This window comes from Mobula hypostoma, chromosome 5, assembly GCF_963921235.1.
Source record: "Mobula hypostoma chromosome 5, sMobHyp1.1, whole genome shotgun sequence".
Lineage (NCBI taxonomy): Eukaryota > Metazoa > Chordata > Chondrichthyes > Myliobatiformes > Myliobatidae > Mobula > Mobula hypostoma.
Genome location: NC_086101.1, coordinates 75293055 through 75309414, shown reverse-complemented (window position 1 = coordinate 75309414; position 16360 = coordinate 75293055). Strand labels below are relative to the sequence as shown.

Below are 16360 nucleotides of genomic sequence, written 5' to 3'. Positions count from 1 at the left end.
AATCAAGCTATTCAGAATCAAATGTTCCCACCAAATACATGCATCTTGCTAGGCCCATCCCATCCAAGACCAAATTTTAAAAAAACATCCTCCTTCTCCATTAAATCCACACTTAATTCTCTCCCTCTTCTCTTCCCACACCAACACCCAGCCCCACTTCTCATCTCTTACTCTGAACCTACACTCTACAACTCCTCGTTGGACAAAGCTGACCTCACTCTCAAAACTTGGGTGAAACTCTCCTCTTCTCCATCTCAACTTGACTTGGGGTGACAATAGGGGCAGAAACATTAGGAACATTAGAGACTCTTAAATAGGCACATAGATGAAAGAACAACGGTGGGCTATGTGGGAGGGAAGTGTTACAAGCGTTGTTGTTGAGTGCCGTCGAGACACTGTCCACTCATGACAACCCTACTGTAGTTGTCCATAGGGAAATAGAAATGACCTTTGTTCACTTCAACTCTATGCAAAAGTAGATTGCTCGGCCTTTCTTTCGCACAGATACTGCTAGTGCCCAGGTTGGGACCCGGCCAGATTTGAACTCAGGACCCAAAGTCCAGTGTTGGTGCCACTACACCACCGGTTGGTCTAACAAGGGCTACTCCTTAGTAATAATGATCAGTTAGGTACATAGAGGATCTGAGTGTACTGACAAGTACCCTTATTGTCTCAATTAAAAATCACGCAAATTTACGCAAACAAATACCTGTGCATTTCCTTGACCTTCCTTGAACAGTCAAAGAATAGAAAAGGTAATACCCAGGCAAAGGAGTCTATGCTGGCCAGGTATTCCTGATCTACTCTTCACATGTCTGATGTGTGGTTATTTACTTCAGTGATCTGTGATGATTCATCTCCAGAGAGTTGTCACTCCTTTGCATTTGAAGCCTTTCATTTTTATCTTTCCTCACCAGTTCAAATGTTGCGCTTCAATCTTGTTGGCTTGAGGTCACCTGACTGACTTAGGTTATCATCTTATTGGCTCTGCTCCAGGGCTATGACCAGTATTATTCTATGACCTTTGCCCTTAGCCTCATACCTTTCATTCTTTTCAATTCTGAATGGGTCAAACCTGGTAACCCAGACATAGAGCCTAATAAGATTATAGGCTGCTCCTCCTGCAAGCCAGCCACTTTACATAATAAATAGCTACTTGTCTGAGAATGGATTCCAATTTTGAGGGTTATTAGCAGAAAATACTTGTGCTCATGTTCAATTGCTCTGATTAAATTATCCCAGAGCAAGAATCAGATCATACAGTTCACAAAATGGCGGCTGCAAGGACAGTCTCACAAAATGGCCACCTCCATTCCTATTCCCTGATTATCGTTCTTTCTGGCCAACAGAAGTGTTAGATTGATCTTTGAGTAGGTTAAAGGATCAATATAACATTGTGGGCCAGAATCTATGTAGACTTACGATCATTTTGCCAAGTCCCTCCTCACTGGTGTCACACTTCTCCCTGATCTTCATAAACTATCACCCTACTCTTCTCTGAATCCATACAACTTCCCTTATTAGGCCCATAAATACCACATCCCTTACTTTTACCCATTACATACATATTTTCCATTCCATTTAACCCTCCCACTTCACCACACACATTCCACAACCACTGGGTCACATTCACATCTCACCAAATTCCCTATGAGACTTCAGCCTGCAATCCTCCAACCCAACTCCTACTCTCTCCCCCTACCAGTCCCTTTCTCTGCTGCCTCTACCTTCCTTATAAGATTGAGGTAAATGTTTACTTTTGGCTTTCATTTACACCCAGTTGATGCTGATAAGATAATTGCAGAATTGAAATTAGTGCAGCAATTACAAAATGCAATTGCAAAATTATTCACTTATTGCTTTTCAATAATTTAACATAAATTGATCTATCAAATCATTTTATTGGAATGGGAATGGACAGTATTGTGACAACAAACTGGCAGGAACTAAGTCATTGGAACTAAATTCAGGCATGTGTCTTGACAAAGTATATTCTCTTCATATTTGTGTGGAAAAATAAGTATCTACAAAGTTTGTACATAATGAATACAATCCCTTGTATACATCAATTGCTAAAGGGTTACTTTGAATTGCTTACCGAACTGATGTTTGCAGAGTTCTGCTTGGACAACAACATCTCAGGTGTGTCATTTGGAAGGTGAACTATGAGCTTGTCTCTCTCCCAATCACTGTGGTACAGTCGCTGAAGGCAGTGGAAAAGAATAGATTATTTATTTTTCCAGTAATAAACAAATAAATATAATGATTGTTTAACACATGGAACAAGCTCTTAATAATGGCAACACAGATTAAAATGGTGCAATACTTGTAACATAGATACAACTTTCAGTATATATTGGTTAATATAGTTGTATGCCCTGGTTGGTGCAGTCTTTCATGGATTCAATTATCATTATTATTTTGTTATGGATTTATTGAGTATGCTGGCAAGACGATGATACTCAGGGTTGTATGTGGTGACATAAATGTACTTTGGTTCCTTAAGGTAGTTATAGTTGAGGGTAGAAACTCCCACTACCTATTAAATGCTCCCATGGACTATGCATAGGGTACTTACACTGACTTTTGCTGACTTTACAAGAAATACTACCCCGAAACATTTGAAAGAACACTCACAATTAAGGTTTGTAGATTCTACAACTCAAAGTCAAGTTAAGGTCAAAGTCAAATTTACTAGCAACATATGTATATGTTACCATATACAAACTTGAGACTCTATTTATTTATTCATTGAGATACAGCGAGGAACAGGCTCTTCTGTCCCTTCGAGTCATGTCACCCAGCAATTCTTCACCCCCCCCACCCCGATTTAATCCTGGGCTAAGCACCAGATATTTTACAATGACCAATTAACCCACCAACCAGTACTTCTTTGGATTATGGGAGGAAAGCAGAGCATCTGGTGGAAACCCACGCGGTGACGGGGAGAACGTTCTATCTCCTTACAGGGAGCAAGGGGAATTGATTCCTGTGTTGCCAGTACTGTAAAGTGTTGTGTTAACCAGTATGCTACCGTCCCACCTGAATTATGTGGAATAATTGAATAGGTTAGGATTTTATTCCTTAGAGTCGATTTGATAGAGATATACAAAATTATGAGGGCTATAGATAGGGTAAATGCAAGCTGGCTTTTTCCATAGAAGTTGAGTGGGAATGCAACTAGAGGTCATAGGTTAAGGGTGAAAAGTGAAAAGTTTAAGGGTGAAAATGAAAAGTTTAAGAGGAACATGTGGAGAAGCTTATTTACTCAGAGGGTCATGGAAGTATGGAATGAGCTGCCAGCACAAGTGGTGCATGCAAGCTCAATTTTAACGTTTGGATAGGTACATGGATGGTAGGGCTATGCTCCAGGTGCAGGTCAATGGGAGTAGGCAGTTTAAATGGCTCAGCACAGACTATGACTCTATGACTCAATCACTATTAATATGCTTAGAACACATACTGACTCAATATGAATTGCCACAGAATTAATAGAAATGAAACAAGTGGTTTAATAAATAAAATCCTTACATCACTCAGTTGGTCTGCATTGGTTTTAGCCTGGACAATACGGGGATCGTCAACAATGCTGGTGAACTTGAACCGATCAGGAGGCTGACGGTAGAGTCGCTCACTGAGGATCTCCTGGGCTTTCTGCGCTTTCTTAACATCAAAGGAGTCATGGGGCATCCATCCAATACCACGCATCCATTCCATATCAGATTTGTAAATCCACTAGAGAAAGACCACACAGAGGGTTACATTGATATGCAGATAATCATTTGACCCAACTAGAACACATACAGTCACTGCAAGAATCAAGACCAAATCATTAAACCATGTTGGATTATTATTCAAATTTCCTTTAATTCAACAAAGTAATTGATTAAAATCTGGTATTATAAATTTGAATTTGCACCACCTCAGATATTTAATACTGGGTATTCAGATGGGAAAATCCATCTCTGATCACAAACACTGAACACAGTGTGAGTGTTACTCACGAACTATACTTACTTCGGCACTTTGAAGTCAAAGGGTGACTCAGCCTTCTAACTCTTTGATGTCTATGCTCCTCTTACCTACTGCCCGCTATGCCACAGGCGTTTAGAGCAGCAATAAAGGTTTTCCATCCATGACAGTGCTCAGGGCTTCCTTCATCATGCCAGTAGCTTCCTCTCAGTTTTCACTACTGTCAGCCATGCAAGTCCTAGGTGGAGACTCAAGAATGCTGTCACACTCAGATGGAGAAGGACTCTTCATTGCTGTTTCCGTAACAATTTTGTTTTTACCATTCAGGGTTGTTAGGCCTGAGCTGAACCCTAAAACATTGAGGACCAGTGGACCACCCTTAGTCTGGCCTCTACCCTTTGACTTGTCTGGCATGGGCGACCCTACAATTAGCCAAAGCAAAAAGCCTTGACTCCAGCTGGCACAGCTCTCTGGGTCACTGAGACACACAGACCTCCAAACCACAACAAATGGTTCTTTTGGAGGTGTTCTCCTCTAGTTCAGTCTGTTTTGAACATTCCACATTTTAAAAAAATTTCTGTTTCTTGTCTTTGGCTCTCATCTCTGGGAATTCCTCCCTAAATCTTTCTATCCATTTATCATCCTTTAAGAATGGTACTTATTAAAATCCATGTCCAATTTTGGGTATCTATTCAATTTGCTCCCCATGTGGCTTGGTTGAAATTTTCTTTGATAATATTAACATAAAGTGCCTCAGGACAATATGCTGTGATAAAAATATTATCAATTATAATGTTGACAAACTAACTAGGCCACACAAATCAAGTAACCTCTTGTGCAATAAGCTTCTCAAGATCCTTTGGATGACAGAATCCATTTTGTTTGGAACAAAATAGCAGGTTTCAATTTCAGTTTAGTGTCAAAGGAATAGTATTGCTTAGAAACTAGATTTCACATAACTCTGTATTACATAGAATACAGAGGAGGATCTCAGCAATAAAACCCAAAAGAAATGATACTCCCAGTTAGTTTAAGCATGCTCTGTGAAAGCTGTAAGATATTTGAGTGTCTGATAATGGAATAAATCTGCAATGCAGACACATATAATATCAGTATGTGGATTATGATGTAGGATAAACATGAGGCAACATGTCTGCAATGTCGAAGTGTTGGGATGGGCGGTAGTTTTTGATGGACTCTAGATCACGGTCTCTGAGGGTTTTGCTATGCTGGGTGGTGGGAATTGATGCTTTTGCTGTTGCTTGTGAGTGGGGGGCCTTTGGGGTTCTAACATTTCTGTCATTCATTGAGGTTCTTTTTCTTTGTTTCGTGGATGTCTATGAAGATTAAGAATTTCAGATAGTATACTGCATATGTTCTCTGATATTAAATTGAACCACTGAAATACACACAGAAGCACTTGGGCCTTTTTCTCAATGAGCTCGATTTCACCAAGAATAATTGTTAACATGGTCTGCTAGAAATTAATTTATGTGCAACTTTCATTTGAAGTTCTGGTGCCATATAGCAAATTCCCAGCCTTTTATATTTCCACCTTGTTTAATTTTAGCCTTATTTCCTCCTGTGATCAATTCTGGATTTATTTGTTGTCTTTTGGCATGAAACATAAAATTTTGATAAACCAGTTCTCCAAATAAAAGATGGGTGGGGGGTGGGGGAAGAACGGGAAGTACTCACATCGCTCTGCAAATCATAGGCCTTCTTTGCTTGTATCACATCATTCTGGTCTGGCAGGCAGGTCCATTCGTGCAGGTAATGTCTGTAGTCAATGTCACTGACCAGGGACTGGCACTTCTTGGCTAACAGGATGTCCAGCATGTCTACGGGCATGTTGAATTTGGTCTTGGTCTTCTCAAAGTCCTTCTTGTACTCCCTGTCGCTCTGAATCTTGGCCACGTGCATGGACCAGACCATCTTGGGATCATCCTGGAGGCTGCGGCAGCCAATGTGGTGACCAAGCTGCTTGCGGTAGGCTTCTTTGTATTTGTACTAATGGTGAGGAAAAGAGGTTTGGTTTAAACATTGACAGTGATTTTGGTGTCTCTCAGACAGCAATATCAAAATATGTAGTAGTTGCTGTACCAGCTCTTACCATGCTTGCAATATCTCTGGATGCTTTTGCTGCCTTGATTGGAATGGCATCGGCACGCAAGTCATAACCTTTAAGCTTGGATTTCTCCCATGCTTCGTGGTAAAGTTTCTAAATGGACAGACATACGTGATTTATTAGATTTTGTATATGAAAAACATTAAACCCAAGTTCCAATCTTTATGGTCGTGTTGGTTAATACCTGGCTAACGTTGGCAGAATTACTCTTAGCCAGAAGAATTTCAGGTGTGTCTGGCATAACATGAATGGTGGTTTTATCAGCATCCCAAGCTTCAGTGTATAAGCGCTGCAGAAAGAAAACACAACAGTTAATTATCCTTCCTACACCATAGTAACAAAAGATAAATGCTTTACCTAGCCAATAAATTCTAGAGATATTTGACTGGGGATTGAATATTTTCCTGATTGACTGGAGCGATATTTCATCCACATTCAAAGTTCAAAAAAAAGTTATTATCGAAGTACATACATGTACTGAACTGAATTGAACTAAACTGAACATTCCTGGACTGTTTCAAGGACTGTGGTTTGATGTTTAATATTCTATGTGTTATTCACTCGTTTTTTTTTGCTATTTGCGCAATTTTTGCGCATTGGGTGTTTGATGTTTTCTTTGAAAGGAGTTCCATGCTATTTCTTTTTGTAGCTGTCTGTGAGAAGATGAATCTCAGGGTTGTATATATATTTTGATAATAAATCTACTTCAAAATGCACTTTGAATATGTCATCATATACAACCCTGAGATTCATTGTCTTGTGGGCATTCTCAATAAACCCAAAGAATAATCACCATAACAGAAACCTCTAAATATTCCTCTAAGGTATTAACTGACCTGAAAAGAGGAAGGAAGTTGCATGTATATTTCTGTCTATCCATATAATGTTCCTTATGACAAATAATCTTGACTATGCAGTACTAATTAACATTCTGAAGTCCTAATATATATGAAATTATTGTACTTAAGGGTTATTTATTCTGTAAAAAAGGATTGAAAGTAAATTAAATTATTGTCTATAATTTTCACTTACTTTATTTAGATTCTGAGCATTGTTTTTGGCTAATACCAGCTCAAGAGAATCAAGAACACTTGTAAACTTAAATTTATCAGGGTGCTGTCGGTACTTCTTCTCACTCAGGATCTCCCCAGCTTTTTTAACCTTCTCAACCTCCAGTGAACCTGCAGGACTCCATCCAATTCCACGAAGCCATTCCAGGTCTGATTTGTACACCATCTGTAGGTCCAAAGAATTGCTTTATTAAGGAATAAATTAAATCAGGCAGGTGACTAGACTTTCAAATGAAATTTGGACTGCATGTTAAATTTCAGGCTAAGTTGACTTAACCTAAGTTAACTTCAGCTCTAATAGTAGTATGTACGTGTGAAACTTTTGGCAGTTGTTCAATTTGGCTTTTAACTCTGTTCACCAAAGGCTTATTCAAATAGAATTAAACCAAGAGATGTTGATTTTTTTTATTATTTATTGAGATACAGCACAGAACAGGCCTTTCCAGCCCTTCGAGCAGTGCCACCCAGCAATCCCCCTGATTTAATCCCAGCCTAGTCACAAAACAATTTACAACGACCAATTAACCTACCAACTGGTACACCTTTGGACTGTGGGAGGAAACCCCCATGGTCACAGGGAGAACGTACAAACTCCTTACAGGCAGTGGCAGGAATTGAACCCAGGTCACTGGTACTGTAAAGCGTTGTGCTAACCATTACGATAACATGCCACCCAGGTCAAAACCCCTCATCTGGGTTCACGGTCAAGAATGCTCACCAACACCTCTATTTCTTCAGGAGGCTAAAGAAATTCGGCATGTCCCCATTAATCCTTACCAATTTTATGGATGCACCACAGACAGCATCCAATCTGGATGTTTCACAGCTTCGTATGGCAACTATTCTACCTATGACTGTAATAAACCGCAAAGGGTTGTAGACACAGCTTAGCACATCACCAAAACCAGCCTCCCCTCCATGGACTCGGTTTATGCTTCTCACTGCTTCAGTGAAGCACTCAGCACAATTAAGGATCCCACCATCTCGGACGTTCCCAATTCTCCCTCTCCCACTGAGCAGAAGATACAAAAGCCCGAAAGCATGTACCTCCAGGCTCAAGGATACAGTAGTTTCTACCCCACTGTTATAAAACTATCAAATGGTTCCCTAGTACCATAAGATGTCATCTTGTCCCCATAATCTTCTTTGTGATGCCCTTGCACTTACACGCTCCCTGTAGTTATTACACTTTATTCTGCATTCAGTTATTATTTTACCTTTTATTATCTCAATGTAATGAATTGATCTGTATGAACAGTAAGACCATAAGACAAAGGAGCAGAATTAGGCTATTCAGCCCACTGACTCTACTCTTTAGCCAAGCTTTTCACTGTACTTTGATGCATGTGACAATAATAAACACATTCCAGTTCCTCCAGCAGCTAGATTTTTGGCTTCAGAGTATTAGTAAACAATTTTTCATACTCTATTAATGCAACACAATACTCAAAGTGCAGTCTGATTGGAGTACCGTGAGCAGTTTCGGGCCCCTTATCTAAGAAAAGATGTCTGGTATTGGAGAGGGCCCAGAGGAGGTTCACAAGAATAATCCCGGGAATGAAAGGTTAATATACCTATGAGGGGCATTTGGTAGCTCTGGGCCTCTACTCCCTGGAGTTTAGAAGAATGGGGGGTGGGGTGGAATCTCATTGAAACCTATCGAATATTGAAAAGCCCAGACAGAGTGGATGTGGAGAGAATGTTTCTTATAGTGGTGGAGTCAAGGACTACAGGGCACAACCTCTGAACAGAAGGACTTTCATTTAGAACAGAGATGAGGAGGAATTTCTTTAGCCAGGGGGTGATTAAATAGTGGAATTCATTGCCACAGACAACTGTGCAGGCCAAGTCTTGAGTATATTTAAGGTGGAGGCTGATAGATTCCCGATTAAACAGGGCATTAAAGGTTACGGGGAGAAGGCAGGAGATTGGAGCTGAGAAGGATAATATATCACTCATGATGAAATGGCAGAACAGACTTGATGGAGCGAATGGCCTAATTCTGCTCCTTTGTCTGCTAGTCTTATCATTAACCATGTGAACTTTTCTTTCATTTTTTCATTTTGTGGAATGTAAGAACTCCAGTTCAATTCTATTCAATCAAGTCTCCAATACATACAAGTAGGTCTTTAAGCAGTAGACTTACTGAGCTAGAAGCAATATTAGTCTGGATAGATTCTAACTTTCTTCATTATTCACTTGCCACATATTGTTAAAGATCTTTCTACTTCTTTGCAGCACTCCCTTTGGATCCAGAATTACCTGCTTCCACTCTGGTTTTATGGGTTCTGAGGTGTTGATGAGGCTAGTGTGGTATTTCCGCAGATGGGGCGGCAGGTGACTGATGGGGGAGTGGGTGGGTAGTTTTGGAGGTAGTGCTTTTCACTCTCCCCATACACACCCCAGTGCATAACCTCAAGGTTCCCAACTGCTCCCTTCCATTTTGAGTGGTCACAGCTTAGAGACCAGAGTCTGTTTCATTTTTACAATGCAAGTTGTAAAATGATAAAAAAAAAACAGCTTCAAGCTCAAAACAGCTCAGGTCAGGCACTGTCCTTGCTGATTTATTGTGACAAGTTTTACTATGAAAAAGACTCCAGGTGGTCAATTAATGACTGTATTTCTCAACGTGCCTTGTCCATATTGCTTCACCATGCCGAAAGAAGGCAAATGACAAATCATGTATATCATGGACCATAAGACATTGGGGCAGAATTAAGCTATTCAGCTCATTGAATCTGCTCATGATTTGATCATGGCTGATCTATTTTTCTTTCCCAACACTGTTCTTCTGCCTTCTCCCTGTAAGCTTTGACACCCTTATGAATCAAGAACCTATAAACTTTTGTTTAAGATGTGCCCAATGACTTGGTCTCCACAGCCATCATTGGCAACGAATTCCACAGATTCACCGCCCTCTGCCTAAAGAGATTCGTCCGGATCTTTGTTCTACAGGACATCCTTTTATCCTGAGGCTGTGCCCTCTGGTCCTAGACTCTCCCAGCCTCATGATTTTCCATGCACATTCCTAAACAGTTTATGCAGTTAAATTGTCCCCTAGTATTTTTAACATTGAAGCAATTGAATGAACTGTAGGAATCCAATACGGAGCGTCTCAGAATTACAGCACAGATAATGAAAGGAATGAAATGGCGTTTAAAGTGACAGCTTATTTCAAATAAATAGCTTATGGAGGACTGATGAATCACACTTTTACATCCAGAGGAAAGTGTGAAAAGACCATAAGACCATAAAGCAAGAGAGCAGAATTAGGCCATTTGGCCCATCAGATCTGCTCTAACATTTCATCATGGCTGATTTATTATCTCTCTCAACCTCATTCTCCTGCCTTCTCCCAGTAACCATTGATGCCCCGACTAATCAAGAAACTATGAACCTCTGCTTTAAATACACTCACTGTCTTGACACCAAAGGCATCGGTGGCAATGAATGCCACAGATTCACCACGCTCTGGCTGAAGAAACTCTTTGTCATCTTTGTTCTAAAGCAGGGGTTCCCAACCTTTTTTATCCCATGGACTCCTACCATTAAATGAGGGGTCCGTGGACCGCAAGTTGGGAACCTCTGTTCTAAAGGGACATCCAATTTTTCTGAGGCCATTCTCTCTAGTCCCAGACCCCCCAACTATATGAAACATTCTCTTCACATCTACTCTACCCTGGCCTTTCAAAAGGCAGATCTTTCACCAGAGAATTGCTTTGCTCTGAGACAAGCTGCCAGCTGGTTCACCAGACAACAAATGAATGACTGCCTTCATTGGACTGTAATCAGTGTATAATCCAGAATCTCTGCAGGAGGACTGAGATCTCTGTGCAAAATTGATATCTGTGAATTGTATTGTGATGGGATCCTGAATTATCCCTATGAACTATGCTTTTGAAAAGAGAGAGTTAATTACCACCGACAGCTTGTTTGTAAAAGAGAGAGAGAGAGAGAGAGAGACGAAGATTAATGGTTGGACTGTCACTTTAAGGCACGAAGTAACTTTGGATTTCTACTGAGTTGGAGTTGGAGACGTCACCGAGCAGCTCGTAAGTTGCTATGCTGACTGAGGGCATTATTAAATGGACAATTAATGTTATGATTTTTAGCAGGTTGTTGATACTTCTTCAAGGACTTTTTGCCTGATTGCATTTCTTCACATAGAGAGGAAGGAGGAGTTATTTGAATGACAGTTGATGCTCAGCATGGAGAGATAATATAGGAGGTCAGATGATAGACCTCAGACACATGTTCTGGACACTGAATGAGCATTATTGTGCCCGTAGGAAAAGTGGGTTTTGGAGGATCGATCCGTCGCTGTTGCAGTGGAAAAGAGGAAAGGGGTTGACTGGTGGGGAGTTGTCCATGTGTCCACACTCGCCTGGGGGATAGCTCCACCACAGAAAATCGGTCCCCTTTGTTAAAGTCACAGTCGGTGACTTTTAAAGGATTTCAAAGGACAATGAGAAGATCGATGGCGTCAGCTCACTTGAAGACTCAGATCTTTCCCTCTCTCTCTCTCCATCACTACTCAACTCAATACCAAGAACTGAACTGAACTGAACTTTACTTATCATCGTAAGACTGTATCTTTTTACCCCTAGACTAAAGGAAGCTTGGTTTTTCATACATATATATTTCCACACTTACTGATATACTTACTTACATATATAAAATCATTGCTAGCCTGTTTGGTTTATCTACATTTATATTACCGTATTGCATAGTTACTAATAAATATTATTAGTTAATAGCAATAAAAGTGTTTTCCATCTCTGCTGGTTCTTTATTCCTGTCACGGGGTTCGTGACAGTATACAATCAGATAATGATATAAGCTGCCACACTAACACCAACAAGGCCAAGTTCTTTTGAATACTAAGGAAGAAATTTCCTTTTTCTTAACAAAAGATCAGACTTGTTGAGATAATGGAGGACTAAATGCTTTCCTCAAACAGAAAGCTTAAAAATACAATAGAAACCTGCACAAGTTCTTCATTTATGAGGAATGTAATTTCTCAAATATTCTGACCAATTTCTTAAGAATTCCAAAAGGGATTTTTGAAGGTGTACTTACATTGCTCTGCAAGTCATAGGCCTTCCTTGCCTGAATTACATCGTTCTGGTCTGGAAGACAAGTCCAGCGGTGCAGATGATGCTTGTAGTCAATGTCACTGACCAAGGTCTGGCATTTCTTGGCCAAAAGGATGTCCAGCATGTCCACTGGCATGTTGAACTTGGTCTTGGTTTTCTCAAAGTCCTTCTTGTACTCCCTGTCACTCTGAATCTTGGCCACATGCATGGACCAGACCATCTTGGGATCATCCTGAAGGCTGCGGCAGCCAACATGGTGGCCAAGTTGCTTACGATAGGCTGTCTTGTACTTGTACTAAAGCAGAAATCAAGAAAACTATGTTGCTTTCATGTAATAAGTTCAACTCAAGGTAACTGCACTTGGAAAGTGGCAAGATACGGTATAGGCGTTCACTAGCATAAAATAAACTGGTTCACTTACATCGCTGGCAATATCTCTGGAGGCTTTTGCTGCTTTGATTGAAATGGCATCAGATGGCAAGTCATAGCCCTTCTTCTTAGACTCCTCCATTGCAAGTCTATACAGTTTCTGTTGGGACAGACGAGGCAATATTCTTAGTGATAGTTTCTAAACAAAAGTGGACTCCTTTTAAGTTCTCATGATCTTCTACGGATGTACAGTTGAGGACATCCTAACAAGCTACATCACTGAATGATATGGGAACTGCACTGCAGTGGACAGGAAGGCTCTACAAAGGGCAGTCCAAACTGGCACCAGCCTACCTGCCAACCAAGGGCAGGTATATAGAAAGGTGCTGGAGAAAGGTCAGCAACATCATGAAGTATCCCACCCACCCTATTCATGGCCAGATTGCCCCACTACCATCAGGGGGAAGGCAATTCCAGGACCACCAGGCTCACAAGCAGTTATTTTCCCCAAGCAGTAAGGTTGATCAATACCTCCACCACTGCTTTATCATTTCCAGTCAGATTCACTGGTCATTGTTGAGACCGACTGCAGTGGAGCTGCATGGTCTAGGTTGCCACACAGACCAAGCCCTCATGCATCAGCGTTGCCGGTTGCGGCCGCTGGGGAAGGAGACGCCAGAGACAGCTCCGTGCTGCTGGATTCTGTACTGGTTGGGGGCCAGCCCCATCCTGTCAGTGCTGCCCTCTAGTGTTCACTCAGTGGAAGACAAGCTGGATTGGTTCGTCTGTAGCTGCACTTGTGCGAGATGATGAACTGCTGTGTGCTTGTTCTTACAGGAACATGGCTCCAGGACCATATCCAAGCACCATCAATCTACAGGCCATGACACTCAGGGACTTGGGCGATATTATTATTTCTTTCCTATTTTGTTTCTAAAAGTATGTTTTTCTGCCATCAGAATTATATGCAGTATATGTACTGCGTGCTGTATGTGACTGTTGGGACTGTATTTTGCACCTGGGCCCTACAGGAATGCTGTTTTATTTGGCTGTATTCATGGGTATGGTTGAATGATGATTAAACTTGAACTTGAACTTCACACTTGTGTACTGGAAATGACGCTCAACAATCTTGAGCCTTGAACTTCCTTTAACTCATTTCCAGGTAAAGTGCTGGGCAAAAATCTCTCAATGTGCAAAGTAGGAGGCTAAAGATAGAAATTTCATTTGAAATTCCAGGTAGTCAGTAATGTGTTTGGGGTTAGCTTTCCAAACAGCTACACAAGTACTCATTCATATCCACCCTGGCCTAGACAAGTTCATTTCCTGGTTATTTTAGTTGGATTAATCTCATAGACCTGAATTAAGAATGTTGCCATCTGAACTACAGATTCAGTAATTCACAACACTAATATTGTACCCATGGGTGGCAGGGTGGAGATACATCTCTACCAAAGGAGGAGTAAGGTGCTCCTTCCCTCCACTAGCCTGCAGGTCACCCTTGAGCAAGATGTAGCACCTGCTTAGCCCCGCAATCAGGGTCACGTGAAGCCATGGGAGCAAGGTTGATGATTGTATGAGCAACTGGTGCATATCACAAGTCTAGTTATTTGACCACTGACTCCAGGCAGACTGAAGAGTATTGATCATGGTTGGGGTCACCTGTCTTGTAAAGACATTGCCCAGAAGAAGACAATGGCAAACCACTTCTGTAGAAAAATTTGCCACGAACAATCATGTTCATAAGACTATGATCACCCATGCCGTACGACACAGAATATAATGAGATGATGATGATGACCTACATATTTACCCTAAATGTAAAGTAACATTGTGAGTGATTATCATTTGAAAATGGCGTTACACACTTACATCACTGCATGTAATCTGGTTCTGTTTTGCCAATGTAATCTCTGGAGTATCCGGCATGACATGGATTTTGGTTTTGTCTGCTTCCCAGGCCTCAATGTATGCCCGCTGAAAAATAAATCATTACAAGGCTTAGCATTTTGATGGTGAACATTCAAGGTATAATTTCCAACAACCAAATGAAGAGTCCGACCTTGTTCATAATGTGCGCATTATTCTTCGCTAGCATCATATCCATGGAGTCATTCAAGCTGGTGAATTTAAATGCTGCTGGATGCTGGCGGTAATTTTTCTCACTCAGGATCTCACCCGCTTTTTTAGCTTTGATTACATCTAGTGATCCCTCAGGAGACCATCCAATACCCTTCAACCATTCGAGGTCTGATTTATATATATTCTGGAAGATAATTTAAAAAAGTCTTGTTTAACCTTAAACACAAGAGATTCTGCAGATTTTGGAAATCCTAAGCAACACGCACAAAAAGCTGGAGGAACTCAGCAGGCCAGGCAGCATCTATGGAAAAGAATAGAGTTGACGTTTCGGATCAAGACCCTTCAGCAGGACCTGCTGAAGGGTCTCAGTCTGAAACATTGACTCTTCATTCCTTTACCTGACCTGTTGAACTGCTTCAGTATTTTGTGTGTGTTGTTGTTGTTGTGTAACCTTCATGTTTATCATTGCTGTGGTTGACAATAATAATAACATCTGTGATGTTAGAATTTACATGAGTAAGCATTTCAGGTCAGTAAGATGAGCAAAAATTGCTGGAAGTATTTAGAGGTGAGGTAGAATCAGGGTGCAACAATAGAGTTATTCTTTCAGAAGAACATACATTAGCTTCTGTTCCTATTAATGCTACCTTACCAGTTAAGTATTACCAGCTTTTCGTGCTTTTAATTTCAAATATTCAGCGTCCTCAATATTATTTTAAATACAAGTCACTATATAGTGTCACAGAATACTATAGCACAGGTCTTTCGGCCCATCGAGTGCATGCTGGCCTGGTCTTCTGCCAAGTCCTATCCACCTGCATCTAGCTCATAGCCCTCCAAATCTCTCCTATCCATGTACCTACCCCTACTTAAAATTCAAGTTTATTGTCTTCTGACTGTACATATATACAACCAAACGAAACAACATTCCTCCAGATCAATGTGCACCCACAAAGCATATATCACACACAGCCCATAAACCAAAATATTACCATAAATAAGTTAATGAAGTATAATTCAAAATGCCTACAGTGCACAGCACGTTAAAGAGTAAACAGTAAACAGCTTGCTCTCCCGGTGATGAGACCTCAATGGCAAGATATTCATTCAGGGTTTTCAACTTCTCTTAAATGTTACAATTGAACCTGCATCTACCACTTCTGCTGGCAGCCTTTTCTACTCTTGAACCACCCTCAATACATAAAATACGTACACTGCACTGCAAGCTCAACTATCTTGACAGTAAAATACTATGTCTGTATAACATCTGATCACAATACATTGCTTTTGAAGCTAGTGTGGCAACAAATACCTCACAAATAGGCAAATCACCATTGTTTATGAATGAGATGGCTGAGGAAGTGGAATTGGGCAGGATCCATCCACTGTTGCAGTCAAGATGGTGTCAAACTTCGGTCTCTGTCTAGATCGGGACTTAGACTTAGCTGCTTTTTAAGTTCATACTGATGGTCTTGGGTACGGAGAGGGGAGTCAAGGGTCAGGTTAGCGTTTAGGGACAGGGATGTGGAGGAGTTAGAAATCAGGCCTCCACTCTGCGTTCAAAGGCTAATGATGTGGAGGAGTGAACAAGGACATCCATGGATGTTGGGCTGTCCCATGTTGGTGGGGTCCCAGGCAAAAGG

General features: G+C 40.9%; 1 protein-coding gene across 6 annotated transcripts in view; it reads right to left on the bottom strand.

Moving 5' to 3' along the window:
• Positions 1-16360, bottom strand: part of neb (nebulin) — a 365351-nt gene that overhangs the window by 197834 nt on the left and 151157 nt on the right. For all 6 annotated transcript variants that reach the window (XM_063048565.1, XM_063048566.1, XM_063048567.1 and 3 more), the window contains exons 63-72: positions 14698-14901; positions 14508-14612; positions 12688-12795; positions 12250-12561; positions 7133-7336; positions 6285-6389; positions 6086-6193; positions 5671-5982; positions 3532-3735; positions 2099-2203 (exon numbers count right to left, since the gene is read on the bottom strand). In XM_063048565.1, coding sequence (XP_062904635.1) covers positions 2099-2203; positions 3532-3735; positions 5671-5982; positions 6086-6193; positions 6285-6389; positions 7133-7336; positions 12250-12561; positions 12688-12795; positions 14508-14612; positions 14698-14901 — 1767 coding nt within the window. The remainder of the gene's footprint in view (positions 1-2098; positions 2204-3531; positions 3736-5670; positions 5983-6085; positions 6194-6284; positions 6390-7132; positions 7337-12249; positions 12562-12687; positions 12796-14507; positions 14613-14697; positions 14902-16360) is intronic.